This window comes from Schistocerca americana, chromosome 5, assembly GCF_021461395.2.
Source record: "Schistocerca americana isolate TAMUIC-IGC-003095 chromosome 5, iqSchAmer2.1, whole genome shotgun sequence".
Lineage (NCBI taxonomy): Eukaryota > Metazoa > Arthropoda > Insecta > Orthoptera > Acrididae > Schistocerca > Schistocerca americana.
In genome coordinates this window covers 684,135,444-684,163,259 of record NC_060123.1, presented here as the reverse complement: position 1 = coordinate 684,163,259, position 27,816 = coordinate 684,135,444, and the positions used below count along the sequence as shown (strand labels likewise).

Genomic DNA, 27,816 nt, shown 5'->3' with positions numbered 1-27,816 from the left:
TTCCAAAGAATGACCTCCACCCACACTAACTCACTCTTCGCTGTGGGAGTTGCCTCGCATTCACCGACGCCAGTGCGCCAGTCGAGCAGACGCGGCAGCACGGCCTGAGACACGTCCGCTGCAACCCGTCTACCTGCTACCGGTGACAGCGGTCCATAATTCCACGTGCCTGCCACGTGCAGACAGCGCGCGCGAGACGAGGCGCCGGCGGCAGCAATATCCGCGGCAGGCGCGCCGCCCGCTGTTTTCGGCACTTGCCAGTCGGACAGGCAGGCCGGGGGGGTGGAGGAGGGGGCAGCGCATTTTTAATCAGCGGCGGCGTCGGGACGCCGCCGCTCTCGCCCCCTGCCGCCGCCACCGCCGTCGCCGGCGGGAACACGCGGCGCGTCGCGACGCGGTTGCGGCCGCCCGGCCGGGACGGCGTCGCCGTGACGTGGCGTCCGCTCTGGGCTGGGCTGGGGGACGCCGCCTCCGCCGCCTCCGCTGGCCTACCTGGCACAGGCCGGCCTCGCCTCGCCCCGACGCTAATTAAATCCAGGAATTCCAATTTGGAACATAGTTGCCAGATTTTCTTGCATCCCTCCGGCGACCTCCTCCTGGACGCGCAAACCAGGATGCCAAGGCTTTGCCAGTCTCAGTCGGTGTTCGATAACTGCTACAGGTAGGCGCCATTCCGAGGGCCGCACCCGTGTCCATTCTTCCTCGCCAGCACGCCTTTCTTTGAAGCCGTTTCAACAAATGTCTTGCCATCAACACGTTTCCTTTTTGAAACTTCCTGGCAGATTAAAACTGTGTGCCGGACCGAGACTCGAACTCGGGACTTTGCCTTTCGCGGGCAAGTGCTCTACCAACTAAGCTACCTAAGCACGACTCACGCCCCGTCCGTGGAAGGCAAGGTCCCGAGCTCGAGTCTCCGTCCGGCACACAGTTTTAATCTGCCATGAAGTTTCATATCAGTGCACACTCCGCTGCGGAGTGAAAATCTCATTCTGGGATATTAATACCAGTATGGTGGCATTCCTTTTGTCGCCCAAGCAGCAAAACTCAACTACCACTTTAAGTGTGTCACTTCCTATTCTGATGGCCTCAGTATCACCTGATTTTATTCTACTACATTCCATTATCTTTATTTCGCTTTCGTTGATGTTCATCTTATATCCCCCTTTGAAGATAGTGGCCATTACGCTCAAGTGCTCTTCCGAATCCTTTGCTGTCTCTGACAGAATTACAATGTTATTGGCAAACCTGAAAGTTTTCATTTCTTCTCCCTGGACTTTAATTCCTACTCGAAATATTTATTTTGTTTCCTTTACTGCTTGCTCAGTTACAGATTGAAAAATACCTTCGATACGCTACAACCCTGTCCCACTGCCTTCTCAACCACTGCTTCGTGTCCCTCGACTGTTATAACTGCCATCTGGTTTCTGTACAAATTGTAAATAGCCTTTCGCGTGCGGAACGATTAAATGATAGCGGAACAAACACTGGTAGCAGCTACTTTTGTAAAATATCTGGAAGTATGCGTGCGGAACGATTTGAAGTGGAATGATCATATAAAATGTAGTCCATCAACAAAGGAGGTGGCCTACAAAACACTCGTTCGACCTATACTTGAGTATTGCTCATCAGTGTGGGATCCGTAACGGATCGGCTTGACGGAGGAGATAGAGAAGATCCAAAGAAGAGCGGCGCGTTTCGTCTCAGGTTTATTTGGTAAGAGTGATAGCGTTACGGAGATGTTTAGCAAACTCAAGAGGCAGACTCTGCAAGAGAGGCGCTTTGCATCGCGGTGTAGCTTGCTGTCCAGGTTTCGAGAGGGTGCGTTTCTGGATGAGGTATCGAATATATTGCTTCTCGCCACTTGTACCTCCCGAGGAGATCACGAATGGAAAATTAGAGAGATTCGAGCGCGCACGGAGGCTTTCCGGCAGTCGTTCTTCCAGCGAACCATACGCGACTGGAACAGGAATCGGAGGTCGTAAAGTGCCCTCCGCCACACACTGTTGGGTGGCTTCCGGAGTATAAATGTAGATGTAGATGTAGAATAAAAGGACGTTCTTAGTTAACGATTCAACATGAACGAGTTTTTACTCCAGGTATTAAATGTGGTATTACGCTGATGAGCCAAAACATTATGACCACTAGCCGCTGCCTCCTGGTGGCGTTGTAGGCCCATGACGAAGTGATGAAAAAATGTAAGTCATTACAGCGAAGATGCGGACCGCAAATGCGGAAATCCACGGGTGTAAGCGGTTTAAGAGGGCACGTTGTCTAGGCGCTGCAGCTGGAAACGAGAAACTCTAAAACGGTGAAGCTGGTAGCCTGTTGGGGTACTAATGTCGTGAGCTGCTGCAGAAAGTGGTTGAAGGATGAAGAAATAACGAGTAGGCCGTATGGTATTGGACGACAACGTGTCATCACAAAACGTAGATCTCGGAGGATCCCGCGCTGTGTAACATAGGACAGGCGGCGATCTGCGGCAGAGCAGTATAATGCTGGTGCAGGCAGAAGTATTTCGGAGCACGCCGTTCAAAGGCCGAAGTTCTAAGCCCAGCTTTCAAAAACTCGTTTAAGGTGGAGGACTGCAGCTCCATTCCTCCTTTAAATTAGCGAACAAACGAAAGGATGACTGCTGCAAGGTCAGAATCCTGCTACATTGGTTTGAGGGGCGTTGTAGTGGACTCACATTGATGTCTTGTGCCTGACCTGTAGCCATTGTAACACATACCGGGCTCCAAATGCGTGCCCATAAACCACCATTGCGCAAACTGCGGATTTGCTTGACCTGAGCATAGATATCTGGTGCCACCTACTTCTGGAACCCTATTGAGAACTTGTAGAAGTCATTCCAAGCAGAATATGCTGTACTGTGTTAGAAAAGTGGAACAACACGCTGTTAAACAAGTGGTCAAAATGTTTAAGCTCATCGGTGTATGCGTGGTATTTCCGCCCTGGTAGCTGAGTGGTCAGCGTGACAGACTGTCAATCTTTAGGGCCTGGGTTCGATTCCTGGCTGGGTCGGAAATTTTCTCCGCTCAGGGACTGGGTGTTGTGTTGTCCTAATCATCATCATTTTCATCCCCATCGACGCGCAGGTCGCCGAAGTGGCGTCAAATCGAAAGACCCGCACCAGGCGAACGGTCTACCCGACGGGAGGCCCTAGCCACACGACATCATATATTATTTACTACTGAAGCCTTTCCGCTCCTTTGTTATAGTTGCGTTTCTGTTCCGCGATCGAGTATCTCAGTGTCTGCCATTTCGAAGTTCATACGATGACTGAAAAGAGGCACCATGTTGTGGGCTTGACAGTGAAACAATTCACTGAGACAGTGAAAAAATAATTTCGGACCGCTTGCTTATTTAGCATACGACCAAAACTTCTTAGGGTTTTTACTCAGCTCTGTAAACAAATTTTAACTTTCAGTCATTGAACGCTTTCGTAATAGCCCTCTTTACACTTATTTTCGCGTCGTTCAGCTTATGTTTGTCATTTAGGTTTTGCTTTCTCTTGACTCTGTGATGAAGGTCTTTGTTTACGTAGCAGTTTGAATTGATGGCTATTAAACAACTGTGTGTCTTTTTCATCCCTTAAGACCTTGGTCGGAACGTACTTGTGTAGGGCACATTTGTGCTCCACATCTTCGACCTCATTTCTGAATATTTGATGCTAACTTCTCAGAAACTTTACTGTTTGTATGCTGTAGATCTTGCTTAGCGCCGCGGGGAGTGGCCGCGCGCTTAGAGGCTCCATATCACTGACTGCGCGGTCCCTCTCGCCGGAGTTTCGAGTCCTCCCTCGGGCATGGGTGTGTGTGCTGTTCTTAGCATAAGTTAGATTAAGTAGTGTGTAAGTCTATATACCGATGACCTCAGCAGTTTGCTCCCTTAAGAATTCACAGACATTTGAACATTCTTGCTTAGCAAAATTATCTTCCTACCATTCTTAAGATGCCTTGCGAAACCCGTAGTCATAGTTGATATTGCAGCCTTACGAGCATTGACACCTTCCTCTACGTTCACTGATTCGATAAATTCTGGCCTGTTTGTTGCTAGGTGGTCCAAGACGTAATCTTCGCAAGTTGGTGTGTTTGAAGTAATTTTCAGACAAGACATTCAGAAAATGTCACACGAATCTCTGTCAATGGCACCAGTTTTGATAGCACGATTCTCCCAATCTACGCCTGGCAAGTCAAAGTCACCCACATACAACAACATGATAAAGAAAATTACTAAAAATATTCTGCAAGTTCTCTCTGAAGCCGTCTACCGCTAGAGCTCCTGATCCAGGAGGTAAAAGTATCCTATTACCGATTTTCACCGACCGTTAATGCTTAACTTCACCCATATTAATTCATATTCTGGATACGTGATGACCTCCTTCGATATTATCGAGTTCCATATTGCAATAAATACCGCACCACCTTTGGCGGCAAACCTATCCTTACATTACATAGTCCAGTTTGAACTGGGGACGTCGTTGCTATTCACTTTCATCACAAATTATTCCAGATATTTTCTGTGGAATGAAGATTGGTTGATTTAACGGATAAGTCGACAGAAGGCTCGAGGGACTGTCAAAGCAAGAACATACGCGTCCAGCTCTCTGAACACTGCTGTCGTCATCCTGGAAGACGGGAGTGTCCATAACGTACGCAAAGTGCTACATTTGGTGACAGAGGACATTAATATGAGCGTTTTTGTTCACGTCCGTGGTCACCTAAATGACTGGACCCAAGTGATGCTACGAAAAACACCCCCCAAAATTGGCTGAAACCAGCTCCGTCCTTAGTTACACCACACACTGCTGATCAAACGCCTCATTGGGCCGTTGGTGTATTGGAAGCCTTCTGTCAGCTGAAAAGAAGCGAAATCGGAACTTTGTTGGGCCCACTGCATGCCTTCTGTGTTTTCTGGACAACTGGAGACGAGCATTATTATGTGCCGCTTTTGTTTGGTACCAAACTCGAAGTGTTCATTGCATGAGATGTCCTCAACAGTGTCCGGCCCAAACCTGAGAGATACCTGCAACGACAGGAGCGATTCCTATCGGGTTTGAAACTGACTGTTGTCGACAAGGTCTGACACTCGGCTCAGATTTCGGACGGTTATGACCTTTTTACGATCACTGTTATTATGCCATGTTACATGCGGCGAGCGATATCTTGTTAATACGTTGGATAGTTTGTGTGCATGCACGAAAGAATCGGACAGTATCGTTAACACTGTGGAAACTGGTACGTCCCATCACGATAGTTATTTCCTTGCCTCTGTGTCTGGCCTCCAAGTTGACACATCTTGCTGCACTGATTCTACACAGGCGGGCACACACACACGCACCGCTTTAATGCCATGATACGGCAGCTGGGGAAAGCCACGTGACCTACAGTCATCATCGCTGCTCCGTCTACAGTGCTCCAAAGAGACCAGTGTGCTCTTTCAAGTTCTTACCTGTATGTTGTTCTGTCACCTTATTCCAGTGAATTGGGATCAACGCTTTTGTTCTTCCAAGCAAAGACCCACACTGGTGCAGTGTACCAGTTTCTTGTTGTTGCTGCTGCAGCTGCCCTAAATTGCTGTACTACTTGAGCGCGTTGTCTGTTACAATGAAAGGTATATACGTAACTAATTAGCTAACTAACTACACAGGTTACATTAATTCAAGTTCTGTAAGAAAAAATTTTATTGAATCAGAGATGCCCAAATGTAGTATCGACTGTGCAACAGCGTCGCTGCTCAAAAGCGATCTCTGTTTCAAGGTGTTACCGGTAATGTGGTAGTGTAACTTTAGATCGAGTGATGTATAGAAGACTCTCAAGCGTAAAGATGTGTTGTATCTGATGTGTGCTGGATATATACTTACTCGCTGCAGGCAGTCATGAATTTTGTTTCCAAGATACTATGATGTTTGCCAACTGTAAAAGGAAACTCAACAGAAGTTGGAAATGGTTAAGGTAAAGAAAGTTGTTTATTTCTATTTTATTCTAATGGAGTGCGCTTATTCATAAGTGATGATTGAGACAATATATAACACTCACATCCAATGATTTTGTGAAACTAATTGCTGGTGTATAAGCAGATTATTGTGTTAATTGTGACCATTATTAATTTTCAGAGAGTCAAAATACAGGTTTTAAAATTAGTGCCGTGATGTTACTTACCCCAAATCAATACTAGTTCCCAGATCAACGTCATTTTTGATGAACTATTTTCCTCAAGAAGTTATTCGATTTAATTCAAATATATCCTAAGCAACAGCATTGCACAATAGCTGTTTGCTTACTATGCAATTTAATGTACTAACGGAGGGCAGTGCGAAGAGCGTTACTATTTCGCAGATATACGTAAGGAATTTTACTACTTCAGGGATAGCATTCATTAAGCACAGGGACCATTATTTTCAAATTGAGCAAGTTTTGTTTTATTACCAGGGCCAATTTCAAATCAATAGTGTTGCATCAGATTCAATTTTTGTGTTATGTAAATTCATGCAGTTTTGGTTTGGTTTAAACTTATTGACAATTTACATTCTCACAGCTAAATGAAATGTACATTCTCGCAGTCACGGAAGTTCGATGCATGCGAAAGCGCATAACCGACGAAATAAAATACATGTTCACATGCCATTCCCGTTCTAACAGTTGTGTTTCAGACTACTGTCAGTTAAGTAATTTCAATAATATTTCAAACGTACATGTTTCAACAAGTACTAGGTTCCTCTGCCATTCATAGACAATTTGTTCTCGTGATCTTTTGCTGATCACATTAGTGACTATTTGTGGCGATGTTTATTATGGAATATTCTTATTAAAATAAATTTAATGGCATGCATTGATTCCTTACGTATTACTGGACTGCATCTTTTACTTCAGATAATTCTTCCAAAACGATTTTTTGCTAATATTTAGTACACACTGTCTCTGTCTACTTCAGATGGACGAGTTGCATTCCAAGGGAATTGTCACCAAGAGCGTGCTAGTCCTGCAATACTGTTTTGCTTTGCACCTCGTGCTAAGAAATTTTCAGCCATATTTCATCAGTACTTATTATTAATAAATAAATAAACAAGCTTTGAAATCTACCAGTATGATGGCACGCTTTCCTTAGCCGTGGTAACTGTATTTTAAGTGTTTAAATTTTCAAACATGGTGACATTATCAATTAGACAAGGTACTGATTGGTAAATTGAGAATTACCTATATAATGTGTATACATGTACAGGGTGGATCAGCCAGTCAGCGCTTTTCAAATATTTCCGGAACCGTGTAAGATACTGTAACTCTCCTTTCACCGTGATAAATTGTGAGAAAGTCGTCACGAAACAACGGAACTCTATTTTTTAAGGAATGTTAACTAAGCAGATACCAGTATCGCCTTTCTTCTTCAAAGGGAACTATAGCAATTTCTGCTGCTGTACTAATTCTAAAACAAACATTCATTTGTGTTTTACTCTTCAAAATCCAACTTACATTCTGAGTTACTACAATATTTAGAAATTAGGATTTATCGCACTACATAATCAAATCTGGAACTACGTCACATCGGCTAAAGAGGCAAGACGGTATTCCACCGCCGCGATTTACCGGTATAAATAGATCACTGAGGATATGTAGCTTTCACTCTGTCTATGTCATTCACGTGTATCGGGTGTTGGTTGCTTAGAGAAAATAAAAGTATTTCGCAAACGAAAAGAAACTACGAGCGTTGCGCTGAAAATTGATGCGTTCTAGTTTTTTAAGTGAAAACCCTTACAGATTTTTAAGTCTCTCATTAAATTCCACATCTTTATTCTTCACGTCTAAATATTTATTTCTCAAGATAATCATCCTGGCGAAGAACACATTTCCCCCGACAAGAGACCAGTTTGTTGATACTGTCACTATGGAATGTTCCGCTTTATTGACGCAGCTAGAACCTCACCTCTGTTTGCACCCCTCATCACAACCGTAGTGAAGGCTCGAAGATATTCTTTAAGCTTTGGAAACAGATAAAAATCGGATGGGGCCAGGCCGGGACTGTATGGAGGACGACCGATGACAGTGAACCCAAGGCGTCCGTTTTCTGTGGTCTGGCGTTGTCTTGCTGAAGGAGGTAGGGACGGACTCTTCGAATTCGAAAATCTATTACAGAATACTGTTCCTGACTCACCGACATGGTTACACACCGCCATGTTAGATGCTACAATTGGGAGCCCTTTAGCGTCAGGGGGCTGTAAATATGCAGACATGAAGAATAAAAATTTGGAATGTTGGAATGTTAATAACGTTTGTTTTACTTAGAAAGCCTTAATAGTTTTCGCATGAGAAATTCGGAGGCGTTCAGCACGCTCTCGTATTTGCCACTTCTTTATGTAGAATTTAGAAGAAATGCGAAGAGAATTGTGGAATCGCACGCCCATTGTCAAACAATAATGACAATTCAGCGGTTGTGAAAAAAGTTGTTGTTTTAAGTGTACTTTAATACAAAGCAAAGGGTGAAGAGCAAGTCTGGAATGAGCGAACCGAAAGAAACATATATTATAGCAGCAGTTGGTTATAATCCATTTGTTGGCATCAGGGAAATTGCGAGTGCTTCTGGAATAAGTCAGCCAAGCTCTGACAGCATTTTGCGTGCAAACAGCTTCTGTCCGTATGGTGTGTCATATCACCACCAAACTAATCAATGCAACTGCAGAGGAGGCATGGAATTCTGTTGCTCCTATCCTATGCAACACCAGGATAATTGCTTCTGTCTTCAACGAATCTCGATTACCATCGGAACTATCTTTACGAATCATTGAAAGCTGAATGTAAGAAATATGCATTGATGGGCCGCTGACAGTCCGCACTGGCCGAAGGAGGTTGAACATCAGAGGCGGTGGAGTGCGAATGTTTGGTACCGCGGTTTCGTAGACGACGTAATTGGTATCTTCAACTTTTGTGGTCCTGTCTTCCTCAGTTGCGTGTAATATTACGGTATATCGATAATTTTTACTTATGGACCGTCTGACAGCAACTGAATAAAACACAATTTTAGTGCCATACGCGTTTCGCCTTTATTTTCTGCAAGGCATCATCAGTGGCCTGGAAGATGTGCATATGTTATCTATTTAATTTACATTTTTGTCACTGTGCCTATAGGTTATAAACAGTTCCGCTGGTTGCTATTTCCTATTAAGTAGTAATGCTTTGAACTATACTTACAGGCTGCGTGGACAATTTCTTATATATTATGCTCCTGTTGCATTTTGGTGTTGTTCTTCTTGTTATGAATGGAATTGTGGAATAGTTTTTCGTATGTCTGTCTTCCTTCCAATACTGACGGAATATTACATACAAGACTATCCATTATCTGGGGGACTTTATCACAAATCATCTGGGTGTAAACAGTATTACGAGATCTTAAACGTATCAGTAATTGTTGGTGTGAAGAGCTTCACTGAACTACCATGTCTCTAGTAAATGTAGCACAGCCAAACTTTCCAAACTACTGTTTGTAAGTTATTTACTAAAAACCAGAAAAATTCAAATGGCTCCAAGCACTATGGTACTTAAAATCTGAGTTCACTAGTTCCCTAGAACTTAGAACTACTTAAACCTAACTAACCTAAGGACATCACACACATCCGTGCACGAGGCAGGATTCAAACCTGCGCCCGTAGCAGTCGCGCGGCTCTAGACTGTAGCGCCTAGTTAAAAATTAAACAACGGAAAACCCATGATGGAATAATGATAATATTATGAAAAGTATAGTTGCTATTCACCATAGATAGGCAGAATAGGCTTTTTCTTGTTCCTATCTGCGACTCAGCGTCTCCGCTATACGGTGGATAGTAACTATTCTTTTCATGATATTGTCATTGTAGTTAGTAATTAAATCAATTTTACAACAGAAGCTCTTGGACCCTAACACAGATTATCATTTTAAAGACAGCTAAAATTGTTAGGATATTAAAGAAACTCATACGGTATTGCAGTGCCTATGTTATTCGAAGTTAAGACGCAATATTCCTTCGGACATGTACCATTGCGGCGACTACAGACATTATGAGATACATGAAATGTATTCGCAGTCGCGAATATGGGCAACCAGAAGCTGTATGATGGAATGACCACATATGGAATTGTGTGTTTGGCCGTTATTTGTTCTTGGATAGCCTAACGCAAGCCGACCGCTCGCGATAAGCGGTAAATCTGGGTTCTAGACCCCGTGGGGCACAAATTTTCATTGTCGTCATTCCATTATGCAGCTGCTGTTGTCCACATTCGCAACTGCGAACACATTTCATGTGTGTACTCTCTGAACTCGGTTCGTAAGCAAATATCCGATGTTCCACAGTACATACCCTCTTCCGTTTCAAGCTACAAGATGGTGCACAACCGAGAACGTATGGCTTATGCGTAACCATCCACACATTATATAACTAATTCTAAAGATAGTAGGACGTTACTTGCGATAAAGTAGTATAACTGAAAAATTACAGATATCTCACACATAGCTTTAACAAAGACACAGACATCAAAGTATTTGCAAATGCCGCACAAAACACGACCTCATGTCTGACAACAACAAAAATAGTAGAAAATGCCGGAGTCTGTCTATGACCCTCTCTAACGTGCACTCGATTGCGTGATCTTGAAATCGGTTCAATTGCTCTGAGGACTATGGGACTCAACTGCCGTGGTCATAAGTCCCCTAGAACTTAGAACTACTTAAACCTAACTAACCTAAGGACATCACACACATCCAAGCCCGAGGTAGGATTCGAACCTGCGACCGCAGCGGTCGTGCGGTTCCAGACTGTAGCGCCTTTAACCGCTCGGCCACTCCGGCCGGCCTTGAAATCGGTCACTAGACTGAAACACTGAGCAGGAAGTATCACGTGTTCCTAGGTATAACACTCTCCCCTACTATTAGTCTTCTCAAGCGTTCGTCTGTGAATCTTATATTCGGTATCTAATCCCCTTGCACTTTTATTATTATCACTCTCATTCACCTTCTTTAATTTCAACTTCGACGTACACAGCAGTGGCAATGAACTACTGCTCTGATAGTTGTGAATCGCCTTACTAACACATTTTCACTAGATTATTTCGTGTTAACACACATCATCAGGACAATGTTAGTACAGTTACTGGTTTCGTACGATAGCGGTGCTCTCAACCACTCTGCTCTAAAATTCGCGTAAGCAATATTAAAGTGAAAGCATTCAGTATATATAGAAGCCTTATATTCTGCCGGTGTACTCTCTCTGGTTTTATGGCTTTCTTTATAGGCCAAGTTCTACTGTCAGGGTGCTCCAAGTAAGAGTTCCCTTCAACATAACTCACAGGTCGTTCCATGCACTGCCCGATCTAACTCTGCAGTCACGTATTTACGGAGACATCGGCTGTCGCATAAGAGGCATGCAGCCTACGTGAGAACGACATGCGCAGCCGACGCTGTTCTTTGAGCTGCGCAGTAAAGTGAAATTATCGAGTATTACTTCAGGTCTATTGTTCTACGGACTGCGTCTCAGATATAAAGCGGTCAATCCTCGCACCGCACTAGACCACACGGCATCAGCGTTCCCACAGCTGATTCCATTTACTTTTGACACTGAAAATTGGTGCAGTTAAGTTTCTTACATCCTACGCATCCGTATTCTAACGTTACAGCGCGGGCACTGACTCACACCGACGCAGTGCACACGTGCTATAGTACTCCGTGAATACTAGTTAGCTTCACAGCCGAAGACAGATTACCCATTAAATTACGCAACATGTAGATGATTAGATGTGGCTTACACAGTCGAAGACATATTCTAGAAACGATGAAAGTAATTCCAGCAAAAGATTCACAGCACCATCACATTACCATCCCAATGGGTTTCTTCACCCATCATCTTAAAGGGGTCAAACAAATGCATACATTTCTGGAGGGGAAAAAGTCGTTAATTTAACATGCTGAATGTCATGGACCTCCATTTTTATAGGTACGTCAAAATGATATTCTTCCATATGGACTTGCGAACAGTTCTAAAACTTTAGCATATTCGTTTCATAGCTGTAAAACAAATGACACTGATAAAATACAACTACAAATTCGGATTTGAGCGCTGAAATTTATCACTACAAAAATTTACCACATTTCTGACTTTATTTTATCCTTCTTTGTTAAAGTTACGTTATGCAGGCGTCTGTATTACGTATTCTTTAATATAATGTGTGTGTGTGTGTGTGTGTGTGTGTGTGTGTGTGTGTGTGTGTGTTGGGGATGGAAGTGTAGGTAATTTTCACTGTACCATGTGTCCCTTCCCATTCAGTTCAATATTGTTTCTTTGTCCCCCCACCCGCAAATTGGCTCGTGGATGACCTACAGCCCTTTGAGCCACGTGCTCGTATAGACTTACTTTGTGGTGATGAAGTTTACTTAGTGACCTGGGGCAAGAGGAGCTTCGATTATTCTGGTTGTTTCACATGCTGTAGCAGAACTATGTGTTACAATCCTATGACTTGAGACCAAAGGAAACATCTCTCTCTTTGCAAAATATTGTCTTCTAGTGTATTTCTATTACAAAGCTTATGTGTATATTTGTTCCACCTTTCACAGTCTTCTCTTCTTATGTCTCTGCTGACCTTTCATCTGCACTCTTCATGTTCGTATGGTTACTCCCCTGTTTCTATTTTATCGAAAGACCTCTTCAATTTCCGTTTAGAAACAATATACATTTCCTTTATATAATCATGGATACTTCTTGAGTATCGCATTCCTCCTCCAGCCATTCTTGTTTTCTCGCTGTGTCATTTCGATCACAGTCTGGTTTTCCACATGCTTACGTATATGTGCAGTGGTCTATACTTGCGTATGCAGTATTTCCTAGCACTCTGTGACCACGACTTAGTCCATAGCGTTTCTGTTACATAGTGGGAGTGGGGTTAGCTGGAAACCTGTCTCTCTCACTACTGTCTGCTCCAGAATCTCGTTCCTTGGCGCATGAATAAATATAATACAAGTCCAAATCAGCTGAAGCGTCCGTCAACTAGGAGTCTAATCCTCAAAAACCCTGAATATGCCCAACGTATAATTGACTAAACTATCTGTTTGTAGTTCTAACTGTGCATCTGACTCTGTGTTAAAGCTCTTCCCTATGTAAAAGTTTAAAGTGCAAAGATCCTATGAGTATATCTTCCCAAGGAATATATATGCTTTTCTAGATTCACGTAATATTTGTCACATCAGTAAAACCCAGTTCTGTATCTAAAGAACTGAAAACCCACGACAGTAGTTCCAACTTCAATAAAAACGTCGAAGTGCTGGAATAACACACTCCAATATATATTTTTCAGGATCAAAGTTACAAGCACAACGACTTGTAATCCCTGGTCAGCCCGTGTAGTGAGCTTAGCCTATGATGAAGAGATTACATCACTGGATGTTGGCCCCCAGTCTACTAAATTAGATCGGTTTCAGTGTCCATCGCGCACTGAAGCCAGCGCGTCTACTTTGTAAACGAATCCATTCCAGCAGCAGAGACTTACCGCCACTAATGGATCGTTTTGCCTCATTATAATCTAATTTTACCAACTTCAGCAGCGATGTTCTACTTCTCACACTAGAGCTCCATCCTAATTTGAACTCCTGCTGCATTGCATTGGATAAATATCTGACTCTCTTATATTCTTATAACAAAATCGCGAACACGTCAGGAAAAGAATAACATTTTTTAAAAACTATGTGTCTTTCAATATGTGAAAATTCTTGAGTGTGTGGAAAGCGGCCTATAAGATTGGGTCCATAAGTTTTTGAACTTACAGGGATTAATCTATATTCCGATACAAAAAACATTGGAGCAAAATTAGCTATAGAAATATTTATACAGACGTGTGTGTGCGCCGTAAGTTCTTCCTGGATTTTCATAGTACTGCTGTTATACACAATTTCCCACTACATCTGCAGCCTAATGGGGCAGGATTTGTGATTTTAAATTGATCCCTAAGGTAGTGAAATCGATTTAACATTTTTCCATTTACAGTGTTTTCTTAATGGTTAGCTGAAACTGCATACCCACTCAACATAGGTTAGATTTATATGGATATGGTGTCTGTTCTTGCGGACATGTCCGAAAGAACAGGCACCATATCCATGTAAGTATATAGTTCTGGCAATACCGGCCAGGACCTTCTTCTTCAGTGCTGATGCACACATATTACCCGAACTCTTACGCGACTTTTTCTTCCACGACTAATTGGTGTGTTGGGGTGGGACACTACGAATGTAGTGTGCGGACATGCAAGGTGAGAATGTGGGTCGCGTGGGAGGCGTGGGCGAGACAGTCCCTGCAGTCACACTATCCTCTGTGCCCTCGGTGACTCAGATGCGTAGAGCGTCTGCCATGTAAGCAGGAGATTCCAGATTCGAGTCCCGGTTGGGGCACACATTTTCATTTGTCCTCGTTGATATATATCAACGCCCGTCAGCAGCTGAAGGTATTAAAAATTAATTCTAATTAGGTTAGATATCCCTGGTTTCGTTAGATCACGTAAGTTGTTTCATTAAACTACGAAATATACCGCCCAGTATCCATTCCCATTTGAATTAGTCTTCATTATCGTTAAATTCCAATCGTACTATCTCCTGTCAAGCAGGGCGGCACGATTGTTGTGATTCTCGGAGACAAGACTACGTACCATCGTTCTTTCCTTTTTTGGTCTCCACATCCAGAAACAAGTAGCCACTATCGTAATTTAGACCATCTATTATCATCATATGTGTTTTGGAATCGATTTTCAGGTTATAACTCTAAATGATCCAGCGTCATGCTCTGTGGACAATCCGAGAATCTAGAGGACCCACTAGATATGGGATGGAAACGCTGTACATCTGCATCTGGATCGACATCCACATCATACCCCACAATCTACCTACGGCTTGTGGCGGGAGGTACCCCGTTCCATTCATTTCCTTTCCTGTTCCACTCGCAAACAGAGCGAGGGAAAAATCGCGGTCTCTATGCCTCCGTATGAGCTCTAATTTCCTCATGCTCCTTATGTTGGAGGCACCAGGTATTACCTTTTGATCTTCCGAAGAATTTCCGTAGCACTTGGGTGGCGTTCGAACCTAACAGTAACAAACCTGTAGCCCGCATCTGAATTGCTTTGATGTCTTCTTTTAATGCGACCTGGTACGGATCCCAAACATTCGAGCAGTACACATGAACAGGTCACACCAGCTTCCTCTATGCGGTCTCCTTTACGGATGAACCCAACTTCCCTAAAAGTCCCCCAATAAGCCGAAGTAGACCCTACCACATTTCTCACATGCTCGTTCCATTTCATATCGCTGTGCAACGTTACGCCTGGATATTTAATCAACTTGACTGTGTCAAGCAGCACACCGCTAACGCTGAATCCGAATATTACGGATTTGTTTTTATTACTCATCCGCATTACCTTACATCTTGCTACATTTAGAGCTAGCTGCCATTCATCATACCAACCAGAAATTTTGTCGAAGTCATATTGTATCCTCCTACAGCCACTCAATTTCGACACCTTACCATACACCACAGCATCATCCGAGAGCAACCACAAATTGGTACCCATCCTGTCTGCCAAATCATTTACATATAGAGAGAAGAACAGCCATCCTATCACACTTCCATGGGGCAATCCTGACGACAACCTTGTCTGTGATGAACATTCACCGTCGAGGACAACATATAACTTACGAAGTCTTCGAGCCACACACATACACTCCTGGAAATTGAAATAAGAACACGGTGAATTCATTGTCCCAGGAAGGGGAAACTTTATTGACACATTCCTGGGGTCAGATACATCACATGATCACACTGACAGAACCACAGGCATATAGACACAGGTAACAGAGCATGCACAATGTCGGCACTAGTACAGTGTATATCCACCTTTCGCAGCAATGCAGGCTGCTATTCTCCCATGGAGACGATCGTAGAGATGCTGGATGTAGCCCTGTGGAACGGCTTGCCATGCCATTTCCACCTGGCGCCTCAGTTGGACCAGCGTTCGTGCTGGACGTGCAGACCGCGTGAGACGACGCTTCATCCAGTCCCAAACATGCTCAATGGGGGACAGATTCGGAGATCTTGCTGGCCAGGGTAGTTGACTTACACCTTCTAGAGCACGTTGGGTGGCACGGGATACATGCGGACGTGCATTGCCCTGTTGGAACAGCAAGTTCCCTTGCCGGTCTAGGAATGGTAGAACGATGGGTTCGATGACGGTTTGGATGTACCGTGCACTATTCAGTGTCCCCTCGACGATCACCAGTGGTGTACGGCCAGTGTAGGAGATCGCTCCCCACACCATGATGCCGGGTGTTGGCCCTGTGTGCCTCGGTCGTATGCAGTCCTGATTGTGGCGCTCACCTGCACGGCGCCAAACACGCATACGACCATCATTGGCACCAAGGCAGAAGCGACTCTCATCGCTGAAGACGACACGTCTCCATTCGTCCCTCCATTCACGCCTGTCGCGACACCACTGGAGGCGGGCTGCACGATGTTGGGGCGTGAGCGGAAGACGGCCTAACGGTGTGCGGGACCGTAGCCCAGCTTCATGGAGAGGGTTGCGAATGGTCCTCGCCGATACCCCAGGAGCAACAGTGCCCCTAATTTGCTGGGAAGTGGCGGTGCGGTCCCCTACGGCACTGCGTAGGATCCTACGATCTTGGCGTGCATCCGTGCGTCGCTGCGGTCCGGTCCCAGGTCGACGGGCACGTGCACCTTCCGCCGACCACTGGCGACAACATCGATGTACTGTGGAGATCTCACGCCCCACGTGTTGAGCAATTCGGCGGTACGTCCACCCGGCCTCCCGCATGCCCACTATACGCCCTCGCTCAAAGTCCGTCAACTGCACATACGGTTCACGTCCACGCTGTCGCGGCATGCTACCAGTGTTAAAGACTGCGATGGAGCTCCGAATGCCACGGCAAACTGGCTGACACTGACGGCGGCGGTGCACAAATGCTGCGCAGCTAGCGCCATTCGACGGCCAACACCGCGGTTCCTGGTGTGTCCGCTGTGCCGTGCGTGTGATCATTGCTTGTATAGCCCTCTCGCAGTGTCCGGAGCAAGTATGGTGGGTCTGACACACCGGTGTCAATGTGTTCTTTTTTCCATTTCCAGGAGTGTATCTGTGAATTTATTCCTCATACTCGTACCTTCTTTAAAAGTCTTCAGTGGGGCACCGTGTCAAACGCTTTCCGGAAATCTAGAAATATGGGATCTGCCTGCTGCCCTTCATCCATAGATCACAGTATATGATGTGAGAAAAGGGTAAGCTGAGTTTCACAGGAGCGATGCTTTCTAAAACAATGCTTATTCGTGGACATAAGCTTTCGGTCTAAAGAAAATGGATTCTGTAGCAAACCGACGTTAGAGACATTGATCTGTAATTTTGCGAGTCCGTTCTTTTGCCTTTCTTGTACACAAGAGTCACCTGCGATTTTTTCCAGTCGCTTAGGATTTCGCTCAGGGCGAGTGATTCGCGATAAAAGTAAGATAGAATAGGGGCAAATGCTGTAGAGTACTCTTCGGAAAACCGGACCTGGTGACATATTTCTATTCAACTCCTTCAATCGTTTCTCTACGCCAGGGATGCTTATTATTATGTCGTCCATACAGGAGTCTGTTCGTTGGTCAAACGACGGTAAATACGTACGATTCTCCTGCGTGAACCATTCCTTAAACGTGAAATTTAAAACATTGGCTGTCGTTTTGCTATCTTAACATGTACAGCAGACTGGTCAACAAGTGATTGGATGGAAGGCTTAGACCCACTTAGAGATTGTACATAGGACCAAGACCGTAGAATTTGCTGTCGAGGCTATAAAAGTTGCATTGGTTCACCCGTTTACAGTCCGCGTTTTATGACTTCCGAAGAACTCCCATAATGTTAAGCAAACTATGCGCTTTTCGAGTCTTGAAGCTCTTCTATTGCTTATTCCTCACATTACGAACGAATAGTGGAGAGCGATGTCCCTGCAAACATTTTTCGGACTTCAGTCTCTAGTCAGCCCAGTAATAGAGGATTAATATATTTCTTTATTCCTTTTTTAAATGATGGCATTCACTTTGTATGTGCTGCAGACTTTTTCTCAGATGACAAAAATTACTCCGCAAAACCGAGGTTTTTCCAAACGTGAAAAGATTTCGCACGGTAAAATATGGTCATAATAAGAAAGATTCGTATAGCTCAATAAGCTTGTACTCAAGATTCTATTGAGATTTAAAAGCGTTGCAATCAACACATAATCGTTAGTCTAATGGTCTATCTTTTACATTACTACACTATCAAACACTAATGATAAGTAAGTGAGATGAAATTAAGCAGAAGTAGTACCTGAAAGAGAATCGATTGGAAATTTACACAGATTTCCATTTTCAAGGCAGATAAAACTGTTAAGACGCGAAAGACACTCAGCTCATTCACAAGTATCACATGTCTCTTGATAAAAGACTTTTTTTTTCTGTTTCAAGGTACACTTTGAAGTGCAACTGCCGAAGTATGGCTTAACTGTCCGCATGTTATACACTGAAGCGCCAGAGAAACTGCTATAGGCATGCGTAATCAAATACAGAGACATGTAAACAGGCAGCATACGGTGCTGCGGTCGGCATCGCCTATATAATACATCAAGTGTCTGGCGCAGTTGTTAGATCGGTTACTGCTGCTACAATGGCAGCTTATAAAGATTTAAGCGACTTTGAACGTGGTATTATATTTGGCGGACGAGCGATGGGACACAGCAACTCCGAGGTAGCGATGAAGTGGGGATTTTCCCGTACGGCCATTTCACGAGCGTTCCGTGAATATCAGGAATCAGGTAAAACATCAAATCTTCGACATCCCTGCGACCGGAAAAAGAGCCTGCAAGAACAGGACCAACGACGGCTGAAGAGAATCGTTCAACATGACAGAAGTGCAGCCCTTCCGCAAATTACTGCCGATTTCAATGCTGGGTCATCAAGTGCAGCGTGTGAAGCATTCAACGAAAAATCATCGATATGGGCTTTCGGAGCCGAAGGCCCACTCGTGTACCATTGACGACTGCACGACACAAAGCTTTATACCTCGCCTGGACCCGTCAACAGCGACATTGGACTGTTGATGACTGGAAACACGTTGCCTGGTCGAACGAGTCTCGTTTCAAATTGTATTAAGCGAATGGACGTGTACGGGTATGGGGACAAAATTATGAATCCATGAACCCTGAATGTCAGTAGGGAACTGTTCAAGCTGGTGGGGCACTTGCTGTTGGAGTGATACGGGACCTGCATCCATTCATGTCCGTTGTGCATTCCGACGGACTTGGACAATTCCAGCAGGATAATGCGACACCCCATACGTCCAGAATTGGTACAGTGTGGCGCCAGGAACACTCTTCTGTGTTTAAACACTTCTTCTGGCCACCAAACTCCCCAGACATGAACATTATTGAACATATCTGGGATGCATTGCAACATGCTATTCAGAAGAGATTTCCACCCCCTCATACTCGTATGGGTTTATGGACAGCCCTGCAGGATTCATGGTGTCAGTTTCCTCCAGCACTACTTCAGACATTAGTCAAGTCCATGCCACGTCGTGTTGCAGCACTTCTCCATGCTCGCGGGGGCCCCCACCACGATATTAGGTAGGTGTACCTGCTTCTTTGGCTCTTCAGTGTGTAAACAGTTCGAAATGTTTAGCATTATATAAAAATTCTGTATCTGAGGAGTTAACAACGTATTTCAGCTAGCTTTAAAATATTGTATAGCACTTAAATGTCTAGAACGAGAAACATTTATGAATGCAGCACAAAACAAAACCTCATATCTCACCCAATAAAAACTGTAACAAATGACGGAAACTGCTTATTTCCGTCTCTAGTGCCCATTTCTTCACGTAATTCTAAAATCAGTCTCTATACTTAAGTGCCGACCAAGAAACGTAGCTTGTTCCTAGGTACACTATCCTCTGGATACAACGGTTTCCCATACTTTATTCCACAAGACTAGCCATTTGAGAACAATACTTAGTATATCGATGGACGAGTAATATTTCGTAGTTCTAAAAGAGCACAACTATAATATTTGTGCTTTTAATCAATTCCTTTTATGAAACTCTCGTGGTGAGAGGAATTTGTGGTTTCTTTTGGTACTCCACGTAATGCCTATCACTATTTTCTGTTGATAGAAATCAGTACCTCAGTTTATAGCATCTGCCTCATATCAGTACGCAAGGCTTAAATAAATGACTGCAGTGCACTAAGAGAATTGTTATTTTATATTAGAACTCAGCTACTCGTCACACGTTTCGAAACTAAACTATTACTGTCGTCGCTCGAGCACTTAAATCACGCAGATAATCTTTTATCACATAAAAATTGGTTTTATTTGCTGCAACTCGTAGTGTATATTCTTTAATGAAACTTCATTGTTATGTATACTACGCTACACTACCACTTACATCCCAGTAGCTCATACCAATCAACTCTTTTGAGGGGCTACTACGTAGTCATTTACTCATTTGCTCCGAAAATCGAGTCAGATTTCTTAGGTGTTAGTAAACATTTCACTGTATTTCGATTTCTACGAAAATTTTCGCTTGGCATACCGATACAAACAACATAGGCAAAACTAACGATTTAAACGTTCATCTCCGTTAGTAGATCTTGGTACTTACGGTTCTTAGGACCATATGCAATGCAGTGGGTTGTGACCAGACGAAGCTACAATCGTCTGAGTGCACTGTAAGATGATTGACAGTAAGTTGATTCATACCAAATATGAAAATGAAATGCTATTCATAGTTCGCTGTATTACATGAACGAATTGACTTGAGACAGTTCTTTGGCACTAGAGAGCACAGAATATTTGAAACTATCGTTGATAATAAAAGCATCACTTGATGCACACACTGACGAACTGTTCTCCTGAATACAACGTTCGACATTAACTCAAATACATTTTCCACTGAGATTCCGACTAACACTGTCTTCCTAGATTACTTTGAAGTTGAGGAGAGAACCTGGGGCCGAGCTCTTGCAAGCTCGGCTCTATATTGACCTATGTATGAGGGCGCTGCAGTGCTGAGACGGGAGGTGTGGTCTTCTAGAGCGCCTAACATACGTCTTTGCAGACGGCACCGAGCCCTCGCTAATGTCTGTGTTATCGATGCGCGTTGCCGACTTTTCTGTGGCACAGATATCTCTGGATGATACCAGATACCACACAATGTGTGTGTGTGTGTGTGTGTGTGTGTGTTGGTGCGTGTGTGGATAGGTGTCTATGGATCGGTGGTTGGACACATGGGTGAATCTCGTGTAATTGTTAACGTGTCTGCATGTATATTTATGTGATTTTCTTGCTGGCACCTTTGTGTCGTGTGTTGAGGGTAGTGTCATATATCAGTTTCCAAAGGCTGGTCAGCACGCTATCAATCGGAGACTAATAGCTGCGCTACTTGGGCGGATCGCACACACTGCGGCAATATTCTAAGATGAGACGCACAAGTGATTGGTAGACAGTCTGCTTTGTACACCGACTGCTTTTTCCTAGTGTCCTGTTAATGAATCGAAGTATACCGTCTGCCTTACACACAACTCATACTCTGCGATTGTTCCATTTCATATCTCTACAGCTTGTTACATCGAAGTATTTGCATCCCTTAGCTTATTTAAGTTGTGACCAACTAATGTTTCAGTCGTAGGATAATACTCTTCTGTGATTTGTTAAGTGCACAGTGTCATATTTATTAACATTTAGAACAAGTTGCACCACTTTGAAATCCTTCTGTGATTTGATTGAATATTTTTGTCGTCTGATGCAAACCTGCTTGTATGTCGATCTACTTAGAGGTGTTGCTCCCCTGCTTTTGTATCTGCTGTGCGTCTTCCAGCCATGCTCTCATCTATCTCGGTATTCCTAACAGGGAAAAAGTTGGGAGACTAAGGCAGTGAGTGTTTTAAGGTTGTGTGGTACACGTCAGTGACGATTTGTACACAACCTCTGGCACTAATTGCTTTGGACAGCAGGCGGAAAATAACTGCTTGTTGTATGTGATCCGGAACCTCAACAAGCCGCTGAAAGATCAATTCTTTCTGACTCCTGTATGTCCATCTTTATACAGATAGCTGTTCAGTAAAGAATGCCGAAGCAAAACACCTTTCAGTAGTCTGAATTTCAGTTGTTTTTTTATTGAGCAGCCAGTATCGGCGATATATTACGACAGCGTCAAGCCCCCTGACCGATATGACCTGGTACAGATATCTACTCAAACTGGTAGCACTAATGTGCAACTGTTTCAGCGTCATGATCGACCTCATCTTAATGAGGCTGCTAGGCGCGTAAAAATGGGGCTGGAGAGGGCACTGATGGCAGAGGGCATAATCACATTTCAGTGGCGCCAGTTGGGTCTATCAGTATATCGGGTTTCGCTGGGCATGGCCTGCACCTCAATAGGTATGAAAACGAGAGGCTGGCAAAGCTTATAGGTGACAGTGTAGTGATGGTGGTGCGCTCACTCATGGAAAAATTCCTGTAGTAGTTGGTGTTAGAGCTGCACCTTCTTTAGATTGAAGTCAGCTGATAGGTATGCCTGCTTAAAGGAAGTCCCTCTAACTAAGGGCTCTCCTTTAGAGGATGTAATGATTCCAAGCAGAGAAGGAATTAGCATATTTCATCAAAATACAGGAGGTATTAGAGATAAAGTTAGTGAACTGCTTATGGATGTTGACTCTGAAATTCTTGGTATTTCAGGACACCACTTAAATAATTTGACAATTCAGAGGCTTCTTTACCAGGATACAGATTAGCTGGCTGTTTTTCAAGGAGTTCCTTGCGGAGTGGTGAAGTGACTATGTACGTAAAAAACAGTGTTCCATTAGAGATCATAGACGTATCACAGCACTGCTGTGATTTGAATGTTGCGCAGGGTTGTTGTATTCAGTGAAACTAAACTTCTAATTGTTGTTGCTTATAGGTCCCCTACTGACGTCAGAGCATTTCTGCTCAGCCTAGAGAGGGTTCTTGATTCACTTTGTAGGAAGCACCAGAAATTAGATAGATGTGGTGACTTCAATATAAATGTTGTATATGGTGGAGCAAGAAAAAGGATGTTGGTAGATCTCCTAAATTCATATAATCTTATGCAGACTGTGTTTTTTCCAACTAGGGTGCAGGGGAACAGTAGCACAACCATAGACAATATTTTTATTCATTCTTCATTACTAGATGGACATTCTGTTAGTAAAAGGGTGATGGCCTTTCAGACCATGATGCTTTTGAACTCAAACAAATGACACATATAATTACAAACTATGTATGAAAGCTAATCCAACAGCAATAGAGAGTTCTTTAAATCTTGCCAAAGAACAAGAGTGGCAGGATGTTTATAGTGCGAATAACATAGATGATAAATATAATGCTCTCCTTATCACGTTTCTCATGCTCTTTGAGAGTTGCTTTTCATTAGAACGTTATGAACGGGGTACTAGCAGTAATAGGCAGCCCAGGTGACTGATTAGTGGGATAAGAATATCTTTTAGAACAAAGCGGGAATTATATCAAAATGTTAAAAGTAGTCCCAATCAAGCTACAGTGGCCCATTACAAACAGTATTGTAAGGTGCTTAACAATGTTATTAGGAAGGCAAACAGAATAGCTACTTCACAGGTTAAAATTAAAGCCAAATGGTCAGTTGCGAAGGAAGTGTCTGGTCAGCAGCACAAAGTCGACGATATATCGTGAGTTCGTAGTAAAAATATTTCTGTTACTGATAAATCAGATATATTTAACTATCATTTTCTGAGCATTGCTGGTGAATAAATAAAAATTTAATTTCTACAGGGAATCATATAACTTTCTTGGCAAATTCCTTTCCGAGATTAATGCCTGAAATACTCCTCTGTGATATAGACAAGGGGGAGATTGAGTCAATAATTAAATCACTGAAGACTAAGGACTCCCATGGATATGATGGAGTGATTAGCTGAATATTAAAGTGCTGTGCTGCACATGTTAGCCCTGTATTTAGCCATATTTGTAATTTTTCCTTTAGGAATGGTCAGTTTCCTGAACGATTAAAGTACTCAGTAGTACAGCCGCTTTATAAAAAGGGAGAAAATGATAGTGTAGACAATTTCAGACCTATTTCTATGCCATCAGTGTTTGCTCAAGTTATTAAAAAGACTGTGTATGTTAGGTTAATTTATCATTTTATGTCACACCATTTGCTATCAGATGTATAGTTTGGCTTTAGAAGTCGTTTAACAACTGAAAATGCTGTAGTCTCTTTTCTCTGTCAGGTTCTGGATGGGTTAAACAAAAGGTTTTGAACGCTAGGGATATTTTTTGAATTAACTAAGGCATTTGATTGTATTTTTTTTGTATCCCGCCTGGAAGGCGGCGCGTGTGTCTGCTCCTGAAAACTGAAGGGTAGGTCGAGTGTAGGAAACTAGGAGGAGCAGATGAGGTAGAACACGTATGTGCGAAGTCGTTCATCCATCAAATCTAACAGCGGCTAGAAGTAACGAAGGCAAAATCTGTAGTGGCTCGCCCACTATGAAATAGAAACAATGTTGCTTGGTTGTCTCCTCGGAATCAACTGGGCTGAATCTGGAGCGGCGCTCGTAGAGCTGCACAGCTCCGGCTAGAGGGCGCTGTCGTCTGTGTCGGTGTCGTAGTGCCAACCTAGCAGAGCGCACCTACGTTATGGCATCGTAGCTATCGATACTACAGTGTTGATCACAAAATATTGCTCCAGAAGTCGTACCATTACGGAATACGGGGAGTAACTCAGCATTGCTTCATCTCTTACTTCAGCAACAGACAACAGAAGGTCGTTATTCACAATGTTGAGAATGGCTGTGATGTGGGGTTTTAGTGTGGTAGAGTGAAGGGGGAAAGGGGGAAGGGGGGGGGGTGCCCCAGGGATCAGTGTTGAGGCCACAGCTGTTCCTCATTTTCTAAAATATTTCTGTTTGCTGATGAGACTAGCTTGATAGTAAAAGATGCTGTGTGCAACATTGGCCCGGTTTCTAATAGTGCAGTTCATGGCGTAAGTTCATGGCTTGTAGAAAATATACTAACGCTAAATCACAGCAAGACTCAATTTTTACAGTTTCTAACCCACAATTCAAAGAAACCTGAATCGAAATTGAAGAGTTTCCTCATGCTTCTCTCCTTCTATTCTGTCTAGCATTTCCTTGAAAAATTAAGCTGATTCTTGTTGCATTGTTGATTGCGTTTATTTATGGACCGACTTTTTTCGGGTTCATAAGCATTTTATTTTTATATGTTGTAACTCATATGTTGTAATTTCATGCACTGACATGTTTCATGACCTTGGAGATTTGTTCCCCAACTTGGTTCTACGGAACTTGACATATAAATAAATAAATAAATAAATATTCCCACCTCTGACTCCTATATTGACTGGACCACACGTGTGACTCTTCTTATACGTCGGGCAGGTAACCTGAAGACGACGTAATATATCGACGAAACAGGTTGCTCAATAAAAAACCGAAATTTGGATGGCTGAAAAGGGTTTTGATTCGACATTCTTCCGCACTTGCTAGCGGTCATTTCTCACGTATTTACCACGCTCATCAGCCCACTACACTGCTCTGCAGCAGCACAGGCAGCAGCGCGCAGGAGCGGCGCAGCCATGGATCACGTCCGTGGTGCGGTCGGCCTCTGCACGGCCATTAGTGCGGGCGGGCCGCTGCTAAGAACCGCCGTATTGCCCTCCGCCGCGGTCAGCCCGGCTGCGGTGGGGTCGGCAACCGGCCAGCGCGACGTGCCGTGACTCTGCAACTGCCGCCGCTCCAGCCCCCGCCCCCGCCGCCGCCCCCACCTGGTGGCCGACAATTACACCGGCGCCGAATTACACGCCACGCGAGCCACCGACGGAATACAGAGACGTCCACCCCATACCCAGCGCTTACCACCAATACTGCGCCGCCTTCCGACACCTGCTTTGTAAGACATCGCCACAGTGTGCCACTTACCCGCCCTTTGCCTACAGGGATTGGCAACGCCTCAGACACTGACTCGTGCATATGTAAAAGGCGTTGCCTCCCCGGACTGCGTCGATCACAACAAGGATGACAGACGGCGGTCAGGGGCCTATTCCCTCCGCCGTGTCACGCGTGCGGAACTGGATCGGCACAAATTCCTACGCGCTCCGGCTACGTAGGGCGGTGAAAGCCAACTAGTCGGCAGTTGCCTCCACTGGAGCTCTGGCCCCATTTATACGCCGGTCTGAGCAGCCCATCAGCCAGAGCTCGGTCGGGATAGAATCATACGACAAGTGTCAAGATGAGGGAATAACGTCCGTGGTGCCACGCTAGTCGGAGCTGTCGAGTGTAAGACGGCGGAGATTGGAATACGTCAAACAAATATCTGATGACGTGGAGTGCTAACGCTAATCTGAGCTGGAGGGGTTGGCAAACAAAAGACAAAAAAAAAAAAAAAAAAAAAAAAAAAACAGAGAGAGAGAAAGAGGGAGGGAGAGAGAGAGAGAAAGAAAAATACAAGAACTACGTCTGTTAAGCGTTTAGCGTTAAGCGTTTAGCAAAGACTTTTCGATGCTTTAACGTGCGTGAAAGTGTCGCAGCGCCTAGAATAAGGTCAAAGTATCCAGTACCTAAGTGACGATACCTTAGAGTGGTCTCAAGACACCAGATGCTGAAGCAATGCAGCCGATGATGCAGATCATACACACAAAGGTTCAACTTAGATCAACGGAGTATAGCTGTATATAACTACAACCACTTGGGAACACCAGAAAAAGCTTCAGATGTCTTTTTTATTTACACGGCAGAGGCAGTTCGTACAGGTGGAAACTTAGAAACAGCATAAGCTCTGGCTGAAGGAGTGGGTAAACTGCGTATCGTATCCACTTTTTGTGGTTCCTTCCTCTACAGCGTCTTCATTCGACAGAAACCGAAGCAGGTCCTCTCTCCGGCTCATTGCGCCAGCGGGCCGGGCCGTCAGTAAACAGACGTTATACCTGCAGTCTGCCGATTTGGGCCGCTGGTCCCTGGCACCTGACCAGTGGCTAATCGTGCAGCTGCCAGCTCTTGACTACTCGAGGCCACGACTTATCGCAGGAGGTCTCCAGAGCCTCATTTTCAGTGATCTTTGTTTCGACTTACCGTAGAATGACTCCATAAATCACATTTTCAGTGTTCTTCCTTCCCCCTTCCATTCCTCACGTACAACTAGGGCTTTGGATAGCATCATCAGGACTGGCTGCGTTCGTGATCACTATCCTCCCCCCCCCCCCCCCCCCCCCCGCCCCGGAAGCGTTTCACATTCTGTATACTTCGAAACTAGCATTCCTCCCAAAGCAAAGGTTTCGAGTAGGTCACGTTGAGGAACTGGGTACGCACTAGTTCTTTGCTCTCTGCATATTGCACAGTGCTTTTTAATCGTAACTGCACGTAAATACATTAAAGCGTACCCAACATCTACCCAGAATCACGCCAGTCTGTCGTGTGGGGTAGTAACAGATTACTCGTAACACAAGTAAATGCCAATTTCTCCGTTATATCTGTAATGGAATTTTAGTTTTAATAGCTCTTCTGTCGTCCACTCCGTCGTTGTCTTTCACTGTCTGAAATGAAGAAACGCATGAAATCATTCTATGACCTCATTGCTTATTTATATTATTTTATTTTTGATACGTGGATTACACAATATTCTCTTATACTACACAGTGTGTCCCAGTTCCGTTAGGAGTGCCTGTGTGAAATTCAGTCAGGAATGCCATCTTTTGGCGAGCTGCGGCGTTCCAATTCTTCAAGCTTCAAAAACAGCTGTGC

The 27,816-nt window shown here is 44.1% G+C and overlaps 1 protein-coding gene across 1 annotated transcript; it reads right to left on the bottom strand.

The window, feature by feature from the left end:
- Nucleotides 1-136: 136 nt before the first annotated feature.
- On the bottom strand, nucleotides 137-25,978 carry LOC124616634 (CASP-like protein 4A2). The gene is made up of 3 exons (XM_047144960.1): nucleotides 25,925-25,978; nucleotides 25,735-25,844; nucleotides 137-524 (listed from the first exon to the last, which is right to left on the bottom strand). Exons 1-3 carry the CDS (start codon nucleotides 25,976-25,978, stop codon nucleotides 137-139), a joined length of 552 nt encoding a protein of 183 aa, XP_047000916.1.
- Between the last annotated feature and the right edge of the window lie 1,838 nt (nucleotides 25,979-27,816).